General features: G+C 48.4%; 1 protein-coding gene across 4 annotated transcripts in view; it reads left to right on the top strand.

Annotated features, from left to right (window-relative positions):
* LOC149327789 (choline transporter-like protein 1) overlaps positions 1–16,744 on the top strand; it is an 85,603-nt gene that overhangs the window by 19,435 nt on the left and 49,424 nt on the right. For all 4 annotated transcript variants that reach the window (XR_016286262.1, XM_089563326.1, XM_089563325.1 and 1 more), the window contains exon 3: positions 11,072–11,185. Coding sequence is in view for 3 of the 4 variants with exons in the window: in XM_089563326.1 (XP_089419452.1) it covers positions 11,072–11,185 (114 nt within the window). In the remaining variant the exon portion in view is untranslated. The remainder of the gene's footprint in view (positions 1–11,071; positions 11,186–16,744) is intronic.

Consider the following 16,744-nt stretch of genomic DNA (forward strand, 5'->3'; position numbering starts at 1 on the left):
CCTCCTCCAAACTGCGTTCTTCCTTGTCAGCCTCTACGAGTGCAGCTTCGTCCTCATCTTTCTCGGAAGGAATGACGTCTACAGCTCCCATGTCGTCTGGGAGGTTCTGTACTCCACTGTCGTCCAGCACCTTAGCTTCTACAGGCGCGGACGAACCAGTGTTCTCGCCTGACATTAGTGCTGACACGCAGCTCGCGTCGTGCTCCTGACGGGTTTCAGCCGATTTCGGATGAGGGTCGGCTCTGCACTCAGTCGCGATGTTCCCGCTGCTGCAGCTGCTTTCTGGAATGTCGTAAAGCTCAGAGCAGTGCGAAAGCACGGGACTCGTTTCGCATCGCTCGCCTGAGACACCAACGCACAACTCAGCGTCCGCAAGCTCTATACGCGTCCGCATCTGTTGATCGTAAGTTTCGTGTTTCTGCATCTCTGCCGAACGCGCTGCACAACACGGTGTGCCGTCCTCATCTACTTCGCTTGCGTCGGCGCAAGCATTTTCACTAATGTCCAGACGGACGTCCTCTCTGCCCTGTTCGGCAACTTCTCCTGCTTTCGACACGCTAGGAGATTCGCTTTCCGGTAACTCCGCCACAATCTCAATGGGCGAGACCTCTGTAAGTGCATCGTCCGATGCTGTGACTACCTTATCCGATGGTAGAGAGGTTCCCTCAGTTCGCGAATGCGAGGCAATTCTCACTGTTACAGCAGCAGTTACATCTGCCAAGTACGGACTGCGTTCCTCTGTGCCGCACTGGCAGGGCTGCTCTACAGCGACGCACTCTACCTCTGTGTCCCGATCTTCCGAACCTTCCGCATTTTCGAGCCATTCTAAAATGTCGGCTTTAAACTGGTAGGGAAAATCGTTAAACGATGGGGTGCTATTCTCTCGCAGGTACCTTTGGCGAAGGTCTCGCGGTGACACGTTATATCTCGTCAGTAAGAAGCTTTTCAGCTCATCGTAGTCCGCCAAGCCGCCGTCCAACAGGCGCTTGACAACGTCATACGCTTCGCTGGAAAGCAGGGCTACCAACTTCTGTGCCCAACCATTCCGCTCAACGCGCTTTCTCTCGCAGACGCGCTCGAACTCCGCAAGATATTTCGCCATATCTTCGGCGATCACGAAGGGCTGCGGCCTGTCTCTCAGCTGCTGACCGTCGGTCTCATGCAGAGCGGATAATGTTCTATCTCTCTCATAAAAGATCTCGTGTGCTTCAAGCTCCAGGTCCATCAGTTTCTTAGCGCGAGCATGCCGTTTTATCTCAAGCTGCCTCCGTTTTTCTGCCTCTTCGCGCTCAAGCTGCTTCTGTTTTTCAGCCTCTTCGTGCTCACGGCGTTCTGTGATCTCTTCCCAGGCCTCATTGGCTTCCTCAGCCGTTACCTCCTCTTTCCGCATGATCTCAAGAATCGCATGCTTTCGTTTTGCGGGGCCCAAATCAATGCCCAACTCTTCACAAATTTCGATGAGTTCCTTCACTTTGAAGTTCTCCATCGCGCACAATAACCTCTTGTAGTTTGCCCTTTTCTTAGAATTCCCTTGCCGTTCACTACTATAGCGCTACTAGTACGACACGCGCAAGTAATTCTTTCCAACAACGCCTCGTTTACGCCCTCTGCACCAGCTTTCGTTTCAAAGCACTCCGACTTGGCTCGAAACAGCAAAGCTCTCTCCAGTGCAACACACAGCCCTACTCTAAACTACAATCACGTGTGCTAGAGCAGTCTGGCGAATTGAGGGGAAAACATCAGGCACTCACCGCGCCGAGGTAGCTGACGCCGGTCGATCCCGCAGCTGCCATCCACTGTTGGGACTGGGGCATCCCACCGCTGCCACCACTGTTGGGACTGGGAGTCCGAGCCAGGAAACGGTCGAGGCGACGGTGAGTGAAATGAACTTTATGTACAGTATGTACAAGGGTTTTTACATGATACAAGGGTCAAGAGCACCACGGGCTAACACAAAGAAGAAGGGCGGCCCCGGCGGCGAGCGCAGCTCCGGCGTGCTGGCTCTTCTGCTGCCCGTCTGCTGCTCGGGTTCAGCGCGGCTCCGTTTTTATTGCCGCTGGTAACGGTAACGGCAGCCAGCCGTTCAAATCCTCCAATCACTGGCCACCGTTCAAATTAGACCAATGGTCGAGAGCCGGCGAGCGTCGGAGGAGTTCGCACCGACGGAGAGGAGGAGAGGAGGAAGGGTCCGTGTCGGCGCCGCGGCGGCGGGATGAGTCACGCTGCATGTCGCGACTTGTCCAGAAAGTCTGGGCCTGCTTTGAGCGCCGGCGGGCGCGCAGCGCTGGTTTAGACAGGCCCGCCAGCGAAATAGGAGCTCCGGCACTACACGGGCCAATTCTTTAAGCGGCCGTTGGAGGGGTGGAGAGAGGGGAGGCGCTCCTCTTTAAAGAATGTATTTGTTAGACTTTTTTTTTTGTTCAGAAAATTTCCGTCATCACGGTGTTCCTATGTCGAATTCAGTGCACTGCGGTCATCGTCCACAGCTGAATTCCTTGCTTCCTTCTAGCGCTGTGGCGCTCGTCCACTCTTCGCCTGCTTTAGACACGCGTTTGGCCGCAACTTCAACGTCTTTAGATTAGTGCTAGGCTACTTAATGCTATCATTGAAGACATTTAAGACATAAGAGAGCACTTATATATGATAACTCATCGATTCGGACTGGGCGGCTACCAGAGAAATCTGGTAGCCTCGCGCACGAGAAAAGTTACAAACGCAAAGGCTGGGCTTTCCGCCGAATGGGATCTTTAACGTTATCGCCCTTAAACACCAAATGTGCCATATTGTCACTTGTTTCAGCGGCAAATACTCTCACCGAGGTAATTCTCCGCGCCTTTGGTCTCGTACGACCGTGACGTTAAAGAAGCAACAAGCTGCGCCGCTCTGTTCTTCGCCGCCTAAAATCGATCCCCCTGGGGACGGCGCACGCGTCGATAGAACCGTGAGTGATGAAGTGGAGGGTGACGGCTAAAGCGAATACAAAGGCACGAGGAAGAAAGAAAGGCGAGACTGAGAGGCCGGACGAGGACTCTATTGGGGTCTCTCCTTGATTGTAGCCAGTGTCGCTCAGGATAGTCGCCACGGCGGCCGCGCAGTCGGAAAGGCCGTGTGCATTAAGTCCACGGTAGGGGAAAGAGGGGTCTACGGACAGGCGCCATTCGGACTTTACAGCAACGCGCCTGTTTTTATCGGGCCGGAATGTTCGACAGGCCTACGATTGTACTCTCGCGCAATGCAAAGGATGCAAAGGAGTCGAAGGTAAGTGAGAGAAGTAGCTCTGAGAAAAAGACTTCTATAGCAACGTGGAGCTCAAATTTGTGCGCTAAATGACGATGTTAGCGCCAGATTGGAAATTTACGAACAAAAGTTGTGCATTGTTAATGAAAAACTTCAAAGGAAAGTGTGCCCTTTTCTCCTTGACATGCTGTTAGCCGTCGACTGGTGTCACACCCTCTCCCGACTTAAGAACCACTCACTGCCTACACGGGATATTAAGAAACCTCAGTATTGCACTGTCATCGCTGGTAGTCATTTTCGAGATGTCCCTTTTTTGAAGGATTTTCGGCTCGGACCGCACTCTAACGTTGCTACTTGCGCAGTCGCTCGAACTGACACGAAGCAAGATCAGATCAAACCGAGGAAGAGTGGGAACTTGCCGTTACTGCCTCATCTCATCATCACCAGACTGATTGCACCGAATGCACGGCTAATGCCTATCCTACGTCTCTCCAACTAACCCTTGCCTAGTGCCTAGTGCATCATAAATCCCGTGTAAATCGGTATAAGATGTTTGGAGACATATGTGCTCTAAACGATTCATTTCACCTTCGCAGTCCATGAGAGGCTGCCCTGTGTGATTCCTATGCCCTCCTTTCCTGGATACTTTTTTTCCTATTCTCCAGTGAATAATTTTTGGGATTTGGTAACATCTGAAATGGTAATATTTATTTCGGAACGTAAAGTTCATAAAAACACTGAACTTTAAATTCTTTAAATTGGCACTCGTAAATTTTCGCTTCCTACTTGTGTGTAGCTCGCCTAGATTACAACACTACCTCGATTGCTCATTGATTTCCTGGCGTCTGAAAGTGCCCGAAAAAATAAGTCACACAGCACACGCGGTTTATCCGTATGTGTCGCGGGCCTAAGATGCTAAATTAAAAATGGAAATGAAAGCCAGTACCCGTAGGCCTGTTAGACACGCGAATAGATTTACTTCAGCGGCGTTTCATAAAATTATTGGAGGTAACCGTTATCCCTGTCCATGTCTACTGCTGTGTGGCGGCACCAATGATAGAAAGTGATCAAGTTAAAAACGGGAAGCGCAGTTGGGTAACATTTTTTTAGTTAGCGTGCTAGCCAAATTGTTAAGAAAACTAGTGCAGGCGAGCTCCGTGTGCTGTAGGATGTCTGTTCTGTCTCTGTGACACTAGGACAGATATTTCAAGCAACAATTTGTCGTGTCGAGGAGGTTTTGTGATTGTTTGCCTGATGCCGCACTGGCAGATTTTTTATGTAATGCAAAACTTATTAAATGCTACAGTTTTTAGGAAATTTGCTGTGGCATGCATGACAGCTGAAGCGAAGAGTACGGGTAAAGGTTAAGTGGTCAGGCATAAACTTTAACCATGAGCGACCTCAACTTTCTCATATTTCAATTTGCGTAGTACGGTCCAAGTTTGGTGGAGAAAGGTTACGTGAGCTTCCGCCTTTCCTTGAGGCCGAATGACGAGGAATGTTCTGCTATGCGTCTGTCTTCATGCCGTTTATATTTTTACATAACACTTTTTGATATCTCTGGGCGGGTTACAACATGCATATGTTAAGCCTGCCCTAAATGAAGTTGCTGTTAAGACATAAAATATATTTATGCAGAGAAGTAGGTCATCGCCAAAAATAGATATAACAGCTGCGTTTCGTTACCGCCTTATAAAGATGAGTTGTTTAGAACTATGACCGTAGTTCTTGAAGCGCCTCGTGTAGAAAACTAACGCAGCATTACATGCGATCGATAATATTTGCATGTGATCGGACGGCACGTTTGCTTAGCGGTGGAAGGTGGATGATAAAAATACCTTTCCATAACATCATTAGCGACTTCCTACTTGTGTGTAGCTCGCCTAGATTACAACACTACCTCGATTGCTCATTGATTTCCTGGCGTCTGAAAGTGCCCGAAAAAATAAGTCACACAGCACACGCGGTTTATCCGTATGTGTCGCGGGCCTAAGATGCTAAATTAAAAATGGAAATGAAAGCCAGTACCCGTAGGCCTGTTAGACACGCGAATAGATTTACTTCAGCGGCGTTTCATAAAATTATTGGAGGTAACCGTTATCCCTGCTCATTGCTCGCAATTTCTTCGACACGTAGTGATTCCTTGCGATGCGGCATCATGCAAGTGACATACATTGCGCCCTACACTGCAGCCATCACAGAGTAGTGATGGAAAGGCTTTTTTCTCGTTCATGTCGTCTCGCTTCGCCTAATGTGAAACTTATTGACGCGAAGCTTTCAGTTCTTCGCGTAATCGACTGCGACACGTTGCCTTTCGATGTATGCGCACTACTTTCCTCTCTCTAAACTACTCCCCCTCCCCTTTAATACCGATACGGCACTGAATCAGATAAATTAACAACGAAATAAATATTTTTTATAATGAAGTCCCAGCATTTCTTTCTTTTTCCTGCCCTTGCTCTTGCAAGAGAGGTCTCGCCTTGAACATAAAAAAAAATGAATTTTTCGAACATTACTGTACCTGCTTGTATGTCTCGTTTTTTATGCTGTTTCGAAACTTCTTTGCTGAAATTCACTGAGAAGTATTATAAAAAATTTGTTTCGTGAACCATGGCGGGTCTGGATTTTGGTAAAACCGTCCAAACAGGCACCTGGCCAGAATTTTTTTCAGGAGGGGCCTAAGAACCCCCCACTCTTTCCATCCGCGGAGGGAAGGGGGGGGGAGGAAAAACTGAGCTTCTTCCTCGAACTATGGGCGTTTCCCGCTCTTACGGTTTCCTGCCTAGACACTCACTTTGCGGACAAAATTTCTTCAGGTCCCTTTAATCTATTTTGCACGCGCTTGTCCTGATGTATCCCAGTTCAAGACATTGCCTGTTTTTCAAACTTGCGACTTTCAAATTTCTTGTACTAATTTCTTTCTCGCTATTAATAATTCAAAAGGCATTGTTTAATAAATTCTAAACTAAAATATGTGCTTCGCGGAAAAAAAGTGGGAACAATGTCTTGACCCGCAGAACGCCAGCAGGAACGCGTGAATGTTGAACCAGCCATCTGCCAAGTTTTCTTTACCAGTCAGTTTTTTCACATGATTAAGAGGAAAAATATCGATCTCTACCTTTGGAGATACAACAGTGACATTTTATGAGTAGTAATTAGAATATTTCTAATATGCTAAAAAAATTCCATGAAGATACATCAAGAAATAAAAATAACTTTCATCTTCAGTGGTTGCCTTCCGCCAATCTTGCCATTGGGTTTTCATGTTAAAAAATAATTTTTTTACAAATAGTCTATTACATTTCGGATTTATTCTGAGTGCTTTTTGTTCAAAGCCACAGACTTTCTAAAGCTAACAATTTAGCTTGTCACCCACGGTCTGTACTCAGCCTTGTGGGAATAAAGCTTCAATTAAGTAAACAATCTTTCATTAAGCTAGATTATCATTACTGCTACCTTCTTGTTGACGGTGCACAACTGAACCCTGCTTCCTGCTTTTACTTCATGGACAAAAAATCATACTCTGTGCTCCCTCCCTGTCTGTTGGGACCCAGTAAGAGAACATGTTGCCTAGAGACGAAATTGTGTACCAGGGCGTATGCTTCGAAATCTTGAAGTTCAGCAACTTTGTGCGCTTTATGTGCATTTAGCGTCCGTTTGGTGAGATTTTTTTTCAGTCTGCGAAGTTATTTTAAGTAGGCTGTTTTTATTCCTCGCGCTGCCCAAGCATTCGATGGTGTCATGCGTGATATCACAGTATCAATTCGCACCGAGGACGGAGCCGAAAGTACAAAGAACACAGAAGGCATGATGTCATTAACATCTATACATTAGATAGCAAATTGTAAATTATTGAGAGAAACCTGAGCGAGAACATCTTCGACGGAAGTCGGTCTGCTTGTGTTTGAAATGAAAGTTGAAGAGAAACTATTACAAAATAAAGACTATTTACTCCAAGCAGAATGAATAAAAATGTAAGGCTGGCAACAAGTGTAAGTCAGATATCAGAAGGCACGACACTATTTCATCCAGACTTCGGCGTGAGGCGCCAGATATCTATTTCTCCGCATTTTAATTGAATAAGAAATATGAAGGTGGGATGAATTATCATAAATTGGCTGATGGTAGTTACTCTAGAACGCACAGGAATAAGTGAAATTAACTTCAGTGTCTCTATGACACTGTGTACGCTTCACTACTTTTCATAGCCTTGCTAAGCCCTATGAAATATCCGTTCTGCTATGAATCAACTAGCCCAAAGGTCTGTGCTCCGTTCGATAGTTACTCAAAGACCAATTGGTACGCTAGCTTTATTCAATAGGTTACTAGCCTCAAATAGGTCCACTGTCTATTACAGGCCTGTTTCCTTTGTGATCGGTAGTTTTGCGTGCAGTTCCTTATGGTCGTTTATATCTTCGTTCTTTTCCTTGAAGCCATTACTTTTAGGATGATTAACACCAGAAGGCTCGTGACCCCACTGCTGCTTTTGCAGAAATAGGTACTTCAAGCTTCGGAGCAATAGCGCAAACAGGACAAGGGACCAGGAGCGATTAGGCACACACAGCGCTGTGTGTGTCTACTCGCTCTTGGTTCCTTGTCCCGTTTGCGCTATTGCTCCGAAGTATGTACCAAGAAGCCCGAATATCAATGTACATCAAGAATTTTAGCATTTAATGCACCTACCTTCATTTTGATTGACATTAGTTGTTTTTTCCTCGTGTTTGGCTACTGTACTAGCGGCGCATCTAGAAAAAGCCGTTGTCTTCAATGGCCTGACAATAATGCGCAGATGCATAGGCACCTTGGGATGGCCGCTATAGCTTCATGCACCCATGTCATAGACACGGCGGCACTCGCGAGATTGCTGGGCTATTCACTGCGGCATGCCTCGCTTACCAAATGACGGGTCGTCAGTTGGTACAACCTGCAACAATATTAGAAAACACTCGTGTTGTACTGAAACAACAAGCACTGCTCATAACGCACAGTAGCCGCAGCATCTTAATATTCGTGTCACCCGGTATTGCGGTTCGTCTTTGATGCCATTATTGAGATAACCTTTGCTCTACGAAGTTTCCTGTAGGCACTTAGCTGCAACAGCACCTATCTAGCCGCTACTAACAGCACCTAACAGTACCTAACATCACCTAACAGCACCTATCCTGTCTAGCCGAACTAGACAGGAGTCGGCTAAAAGCACGCAAGAGATTAAGGAAAGTTACCTCACAACTTTTATACAGGCTGTCCCAGCTAACTTGGACCAAGATTTTTTTTTTTTAAAAAAACCTAAGCGTTCTTCAGAAATGAAATCATGTGGATGTTGTTAGGGTTTATTAAAGTTACACTAAAATTTTTTTCGCTCGTCCTATTTGAATAATTAGTCGAGAAAAATAAATTAACTTTTTAAATATAGCTTGAAACGTTCAGGCGTCAATAGGAAAGTTATGGAGCTCCACAAATGTTGTCCAACCCAGGCATTTTCAACGAGATAGACTTAGCGCGGCTGTTTTTATTGGGGAAAAATGAAAGCCCGCGGATTTTAAGAAATACCACGTGACAGCGCGCCCGGCTGCGCCGCGATTACAGCGTTATCATCCGTGATTTGTCATCACTCGCTTCGCGCCTTTCGTGCTGACACAGAGGGCGAAATGAAGTTGGCTTGTATCGGTACATTCAAGTGTTCTGACCACAAAGAGTTCACTTTGACTGAAACTGGAGATGTTATGAGCTAGAAAAGTTGAAATAATTAATCACAGGTACAGCCGACACTGGCCATTTTTGCAACAGAAGTACGACAGCGTAAAAACGTGCAGATTTCTAGCCTGAGCAACACCATTTCGGGTACGCTAAAAGTCGACACAGACTCTGTGTTTGTCTCTTGTGACCGTGTTGAACCTTGGTACTGGCCAAATATTTTTTAGCACAAACAAATTCGATCTACCGCCATTGTAGCCTCCACATAATCATAGAATCCTTTCCGGTCTGGACGTCATGAGTTTGAATCGAGATGCGTGAAAAAAAAAAGTTGCAGTTTGAAATCTGATTTTCGCAGCAACGAATTCGCTTTTTGTTGCAGAGAAATTCGACGATGCCCAGAAAGAGCCGAACAATTTACTTGCGCAAAGAACAAAAATTGGGTGCGTTGCCTTCACTGCCTTTTAATTATTTACTTGACTTTTTTTCTCTGACTTATTTCTCATTAGATTTCCTTTTATTTACATTTATTTCTTATCTTATCACCCACTTTATTATTCTGCACCCGCTGTGCTTCACCTGCATCCTACTATGTTACGAAGAAATAGTAGGTTTAGAGATCATCTGTTGCCCCCCCCCCCCCCCCCTCCCTGTCCTCCTCCCCCTTCTCCATTTTTAAAATTTTTTCGTGCATGTCTGGTTGCAGGCCTATTTTTTGCTCCTAAAACACCATGCACTTTGAGACCTTCTGGAAAACCATTTTTTTTATTCTTTTATGTCTATTGATTGCTTCTTGCGACCTTTTTGTATGCATTCAATTTCCTGTTTTTCGCACTTCGCACCTGCCAAAAAGCACGCCCTTTAATAAGCAGCTAGCTCGTCGTAAATAATTCCTGATATCTCAAAGCAGCGCGCTCGTAAAATTTTTAAGCGCAAAAAAAGCTTGAGGTGTGAATGTAGCTTTCTTGATTTGCCGGCTTTTTCTACCTTCTGACACCTTCAATAGCGGGGATGTATTTGCTATAAAAGCCATTATTTTCTTTATGGCGTAGTCCGCGAGCTTTCTTCGGCGAGTCTCCTGGGAACCATTCTCGATTTTCTTGCAGCGACCATGTTTCTCTTGACCAGTCGATACAACACGTGCACTTACTGACGCCTTTTATTCGACCTGTGTCGGCACTCAGTCAGCTTGACGCATAGATTTGTATGCATTAGCGAATCGCGCAAAGGGCATAGACAGTGTTTTGTTGGGCCTATGTAGATGTGAAATGTTGCTCATGGCAAACACATGCGCAAAATTTTGCATAGAAAGAGCCAAGGTAAGGTTAGTCTGAGTGAAAATTTCAGGTTTCATCCGCAGATTATGCGGTTTTGTTAAGATATACGACCTTCCTTGAATGCTGAATGCGTCAAACTGGAAACGCTTCTGATGACACGCTTTTGTACGACGTGCCCTCCTTGAAAAATGGCTGAGGCTTAGCTAAGGTTAAGCCTAGTCAGATGCGAAGCATATTGATGGCTAGGCTTGGTAATACATGGCTTTCCTTGGTTGAATACTTGGTCATTTAATACAACCACTAGAAGTTGTCGCCGAGCCGCATATTGAGCACGCCTCTTAGCCAGACGTTCATCCCGCTCTTCATCGGTCTCTGTGGCACGCTGAAGCTTTCGCTTCTCGTTCAAATCAGCCCTGCTTCTAGGCGGCACCCCAACACCTGGCCGCCTCGTAAGTGCCCGGAGAGCGAGGCAAGCTCAGCTTTATACCGCTGCTTTAGCGTCACGTGGTCAGCTGCAGCGCCTCTGACGTGGAGCCTCCACCGCCGCGGCCGACCGCGCGAGCCGGCAGCCCATCTCTCCTCTGCTGTGACGTCATCTTGTCACGTGGTCAGCCGCCACGCCTCCGATGTGGAGCCTCCACCGCCGCGACCGACCGCGCGAGGCGGCAGCCCATCTCTCCTCTGCTGTGACGTCTTGTTGTCACGTGGTCTCACGTGGTCACGCTAAAGGTCAATGGTAGCTCCACCGCCGCGCTCGACGGGCTGTAGTGTAGCTCTAGTAATATGCTTCGCATAAAACTGAGAATGACTGGTTGCGTAGTTGAATCGGCCGTTGCTGAGCGGTCGATGTGGTGCGTTTGCAGTCGATTCCGGAGCTGGGAGAGGATGACGCAACCGACTTTAGGAAGCCCGACCAGTCCAGGGAGTGCAAGGACGTCTTCTCGCTCATGGTGTTCTCCGTGTTTGCTGTATACATGGTGAGAGCAACTTTTTCTGACGCTGTTGGGACGCGGGCTCTCTGTTGCCGTCGGGACGCGGGTCCGCTGTCGCCGACCAGCCGGAGCAATGAAGAGACGAGGGGGTTAAGGAGCAGCGTGGAAAAAGAAGGTATATGTATTTACATATTTACAAGTAGCGAGAAGCACGATACATGGCACGATGTATCTCAACAGGAAAAAGACACAGACACAGGAGACGGGAGCCCTTAAAAAGAGTCGCCACAGACTCCCGCCCCTTTTCATCCAGTCAGGAGCGTCCTGTTGGCTGATTGGCTGGCAAGGCTTGAACGCCAACCCGGGTAGCGTTCCCGTAGCTGTCCGGCCCGAACGCACAACGTGCTCCACGATGACGACGCGCAGGCTCGGAGAGACGCCGGCTTGGACGCCGTCCTTGGGGAGCGTCTCTGTAGCTCAACGGCCGAACGCGCAACACTGGGAGCGTTCCGGGGTTAGAAATTCACGTTCACAACAGCTCGCCCCCGCCCGGAAAATCGTGCACGAAGGGAAGAGGTACGCAGCCACTTCTCGAAGTGCCGAGGTCGGGGCTTAGTCTTTGTCCGCCGGCCGTCATCTGCTCGCCAACCGGTCTCTTCAGGTCTGGAAGAGAGGTGGTCTGGACCGGACACAACAGCAGCCAGCAAATGCCCTTCCATCTCCCCAGGGATCTGCCAGGCTTCTATCTTACCAATACTTTCGCTGACAGGCGACAGGTTCAATCGCGAGTGCACCGTCGCATCACAGACTATTTTCTTCGCGAGTAGAAAAAAAAAAGAAACAGAAGATCACAAAACAGCAAAAAAAAGTAGCAGCCCGTCCAAATCCCTTCTATTCCTTTCTCTTTTCAGAAGCATCGGCTTAAGCCATATGCGTTGGCGTTTGCCTTTCCTTTTTTGTACTGAACCTCGAAGCTGAATTGCTGCAGAGCTAGGCTCCAGCGCAGGAGGCGACCATTTTTGCCCGACATGCGTTCTAGCCAGGTTAGAGGACAGTGGTCCGTTTGTACGATGAACTTCGTACCAGACACGTAGCAGGCAAGTTTTTGTATCGCCCACACCAGGCACGCGCATTCCTTTTCAGAAGCGCTGTATGCTTCTTCCCTGGCAGTGAGCTTCCTGCTTACATAAAGGATTGGGTGTTCGTTCCCTTGATCATCGGTCTGGCAAAGCACAGCACCCATTCCCCTGTTGCTCGCGTCACACTGGATTATGAACTGTTTTGTATAATCCGGGGACTTTAACACGGGATCCTTCATCAGGGATTCCTTTAGAGTTAGAAAGGACTTTTCTTTCGCGGGGTTCCAGGCGACGCGCTCTGGTTCACTTTTGCGCAAAGCATCAGTGAGGGCGCTAGCGGTGTCCGAGTACCGCGGTATGTATTGCCGGTAGTACCCTACAAGACTGAGAAAGGCTCTCACATCATCCTTTGTTTTCGGTGGAGGGCACGTTGAAATGGCGAGCAGCTTTACCTCAGAGCTACGCATGTCTGTCTCCCTGCGATTGTCTCTCCATTTTCTACGGGAGGAACAAGACGAGAACGATTTGCTTTCTCTTGCTGTCTTGTCCCTTTCCTTACGCCTTGCGCGCCAGACGCGACTTTCCATTTCGCGTGCGTAACGCTTCCGGTGGAACCGTCCTTTCTTTTTCTTTGTTCGTGGTGGCAAGTGACACCTTTCAGAAGTGTTTAATTTCTTGCGCACCCTTCCTTTTCGCTCGGTGTGAGGTTCGCACCTATCCGGTCTTTTGATTTTGCGTCTAATAAATGGAGCTATCTTAGCTCGGGGCTTTCTATCGCGATACCTATGCTTGTCCTGATAGCGACAAAACAACAGCCCCTGTCATTTTAGCAGCGTGACACTCTTCAGCCGCGCCCTGCGCGGTCGCAGACCGACAGTAGCTTTAGCAGGCGGTACACGACAAAACCCGAAGGTCTTAAGTGCGCGTTGACCCCTGCGAGCTCCAGACGCCGCGCAACAATGATTCGTACCGCCCTCAGCCGCGCGTCTCCGACACCTGAGCAGTACTTTAAAAGTTGAATGCGAAGGGGGAAAGATTGAATATGAAAAAAATGTCTGGGAGCCTTCCTTTCTTAGTTCCTGAACACCCTTTCTTTCCTTTTTTTCCCAGGCGCCAGTTCTTATGCGTTCTTTCACGTGGTGGCAGTGCGCGCTTCTTTGTGGCCCACTGCGCATTCCACTCCTCGTGCAGAAACTTCTTTGAACGCGTCTAGTCAGTTTGGCTTGCGTGCGGTGCCTATCGCATCTGGAGTGCCGTGGGGAAAGTCTTGCACGATTACATTGTCGACGTGCCTTCACCCTTATGACGTCTTCGGCCCGTGCTTTGTCCTTTCTCTGTGGACTACCCCTTGGCTTGGCTCTCCTTGCACGCAGCCGCTTTCCGGAAACTGCCCTAGCTGTTCTTTCTTGCACACCTCCCTTTCTCCTGGTGCCTTCACCCTTCACATCTGCTTTTTGACTCAGCGCCGAGCCGTCTTTCCCATCTGAATTTGAACTATCGGCTCGCGCTTTCGAAGAGTCACTGCACGTCGTAGCCACAATTTGTTCCGACTGCACTTTACTTTCCGCTGAGTCTAGCAACCTGCTCTTCTGGGGATTGCTATCCGACCGCATGAAACTAACCTCCTGGCCCGCAACTGTATCTAAACCACTCCCTTTGGGTAACGTTGCGTTCTGGCCTGGCGTTTCAGCGACGCCCTCAGGTGACTCACAGTCACTCTGATTACAGCAAAGCGCCTCCAATAATTGGCTACTGTTGCTCACCAGCCGCATCGAAGGAGCGTCTCCTTTGAATCCTTCACTGCGCTGGCCTGTGAGCTCACTACTCTCTTCCTGAGAGATAACAACTGACTCACTGTTAAAAGCAGCATCTGCTTCTGGGTTTAAACCTTCCCTGCCGTTACTTCCCTGAGCAACGGTTGTGTCCTCAGCTGACCAAGCGGGGTTCCTAGGCTGGTCGCTGAGACACAGATGGGAGCGCTGCCCCCTTTTATCACTTCGGACTTTAGCGTCCGCCTCTCCTTTTGGACGGTCGTCCCCCTTTACTGCTCCGGCATTCTTAAAAACTGGCTTCTCGCCTGTTTTGTCTGCTCTATGCCTAGCGGGGTACCGTTGCTTGTACCTGTTGCTTGTACCACGACTTTCAAGCAACACGCGGCGTGACGCATACTCTTCCGCGAGTTCAGCAGCCTTCTCAACAGTGTTTACCTCGGCCCTGTCGAGAATCCACCAACGCATTCGATCCGGAATTGTGTCATAAAACTGCTCTAGACACATGCATTCCACGATCTTCCCTGCGTCCGCGTGAACGCCTGCGCTCTTTAACCATTCCACTAAGTTTGTTTTCAAGTTATAACCAAACTCGAGGTAAGATTCTTCTTTAGACTTAGTGGCGTTTCTGAAACGCTGTCGAAAAGCCTCGGCAGACAGGCGGTACTTCTTTAGGAGGCTTGCCTTCACGGTCTCATAGTCCTCCGATTCTTCCGCACTCAGTCTCCCGATCGCGTCCGCTACCTTACACGGCAACAGGCTCAATAGTTGCTGTGGCCACCCATCTTTCCCAAGATTGTTTTTTTGGCATGTCCTTTCAAAGTTCACCACAAAAATACCAATGTCCTCGCCTAGCTGGAAGGGTTGCATGAAATCTTTAATTTTGATTGTTTCCCTTCCTCCTGGGCTGGGGGATGGTGGCTGAGCGACGCCGGCTTCGGCTCTCTTCGACTCCGCGTCCAGTTTCTTCAGGTCAATTTCCTGCTGTCGGCGTGCTAACTCGAGCTCCTTCTCTCGAAGCTGAAGCTCTCGATCGCGTTGCTTCTGTTCAAGCTCGCGCTGTTCTTTCTCAGCCGCTTCCCTTTCCTTCTCAGCCGCTTCCCGTTTCTCTTCAGCTGCTTTACTTTCCTTAATCAATTCCCATGTCTCGATAAGCTCTTCATCGTCCGCACCGCAAGATATTATTGCCTCTATGATTTGCGGTTTCCGCACGGCCTTCCCAAGTTCAACCCCTAATTCTTTGCTGATCAAAATTAGATCCGGCTTTTGCAAAGATTTCAGGTCCATGATGCGCTCAGACACTCGACCGGTCCCCTATCTCTTCTTAGCAATGCGTACAACAATCAGTACTCACAGCACTGCCAAAGAAAGCCTGCCAGCATTGACGCTAAATTCAAAAGCCTGGCAAAATACCTCAGGGAAGAAAGGTCGGACACTCACAGAGCCACGATCATGGGGTCCACCAACGTGGGAGCTCTTGCAACTGCGAACGCTGCTAGGCGATGCGAAGAGCTGACTTCGATCCCACCGCTGCCATCCAGTTGTTGGGACGCGGGCTCTCTGTTGCCGTCGGGACGCGGGTCCGCTGTCGCCGACCAGCCGGAGCAATGAAGAGACGAGGGGGTTAAGGAGCAGCGTGGAAAAAGAAGGTATATGTATTTACATATTTACAAGTAGCGAGAAGCACGATACATGGCACGATGTATCTCAACAGGAAAAAGACACAGACACAGGAGACGGGAGCCCTTAAAAAGAGTCGCCACAGACTCCCGCCCCTTTTCATCCAGTCAGGAGCGTCCTGTTGGCTGATTGGCTGGCAAGGCTTGAACGCCAACCCGGGTAGCGTTCCCGTAGCTGTCCGGCCCGAACGCACAACGCGCTGCACGATGACGACGCGCAGGCTCGGAGAGACGCCGGCTTGGACGCCGTCCTTGGGGAGCGTCTCTGTAGCTCAACGGCCGAACGCGCAACACTGGGAGCGTTCCGGGGTTAGAAATTCACGTTCACAACAACGCTAATTTTTGCACGTTCTGCCGGAAAAAGTGGCCGGTTGACACTGACTTCTCAGGGTGTCAGTAGGGGCTATAATACATTTTTTTGCCACCACGATGCCTAGACCTGTGGTATCATGTGTGAATGAGCACCACCTTCTGTGATCATGCGTGACCACCGATGCCTAGAGGCAGTGGCATATAGCAGCAGCTACCCCAGTACGCAAGACGCCAGAGTTCGTTAGGTCTCTACAACAATCTAAACTTTTAATCTCTGCTTGCTTGCGTTATATAGCAATCAAGAAGGGTGTTCTTTATATGCAAAACAGTACCTGCAGATAAAATAAAATAGGAATACGGAATGTCGCTAGGGCTAAATTGTTTTTCAGCAGGTGTCCAGAGGGTTCGGAATTGGAACGAATGAAGATAGCGGAAAATTAAGAAGCCCTTAGCAACGTGCTATTTCCTGGTGACATCACATAGCTGAATAAATCTGGAGAGAATTGCAGTACTGAAATGCTCAAAGAAGAACGGTGGGTTGAGCAACACCTGTTGTTAGGGTAGTTGGTAAGCCATGAGCTCAGGTAGAACCAGGGCAAAAGGACAACAGACAAGAATGAAGGAAGACGAAGAGGACAGAAGTGCCGAACTTTCTGCTTTATTTCGGAAGAAACTAGTGCAATGTAATTATACAGTTTCCTGTCAGGGACCAAGACGTACAAGCAGAGCAAGACCATTTAGATAAGGCAATGACCCAGGATATAA

The sequence above is a fragment of the Amblyomma mixtum genome, chromosome 10 (assembly GCF_055824585.1).
Source record: "Amblyomma mixtum isolate Tamu chromosome 10, ASM5582458v1, whole genome shotgun sequence".
In the NCBI taxonomy this organism is placed as follows: Eukaryota; Metazoa; Arthropoda; class Arachnida; order Ixodida; family Ixodidae; genus Amblyomma; species Amblyomma mixtum.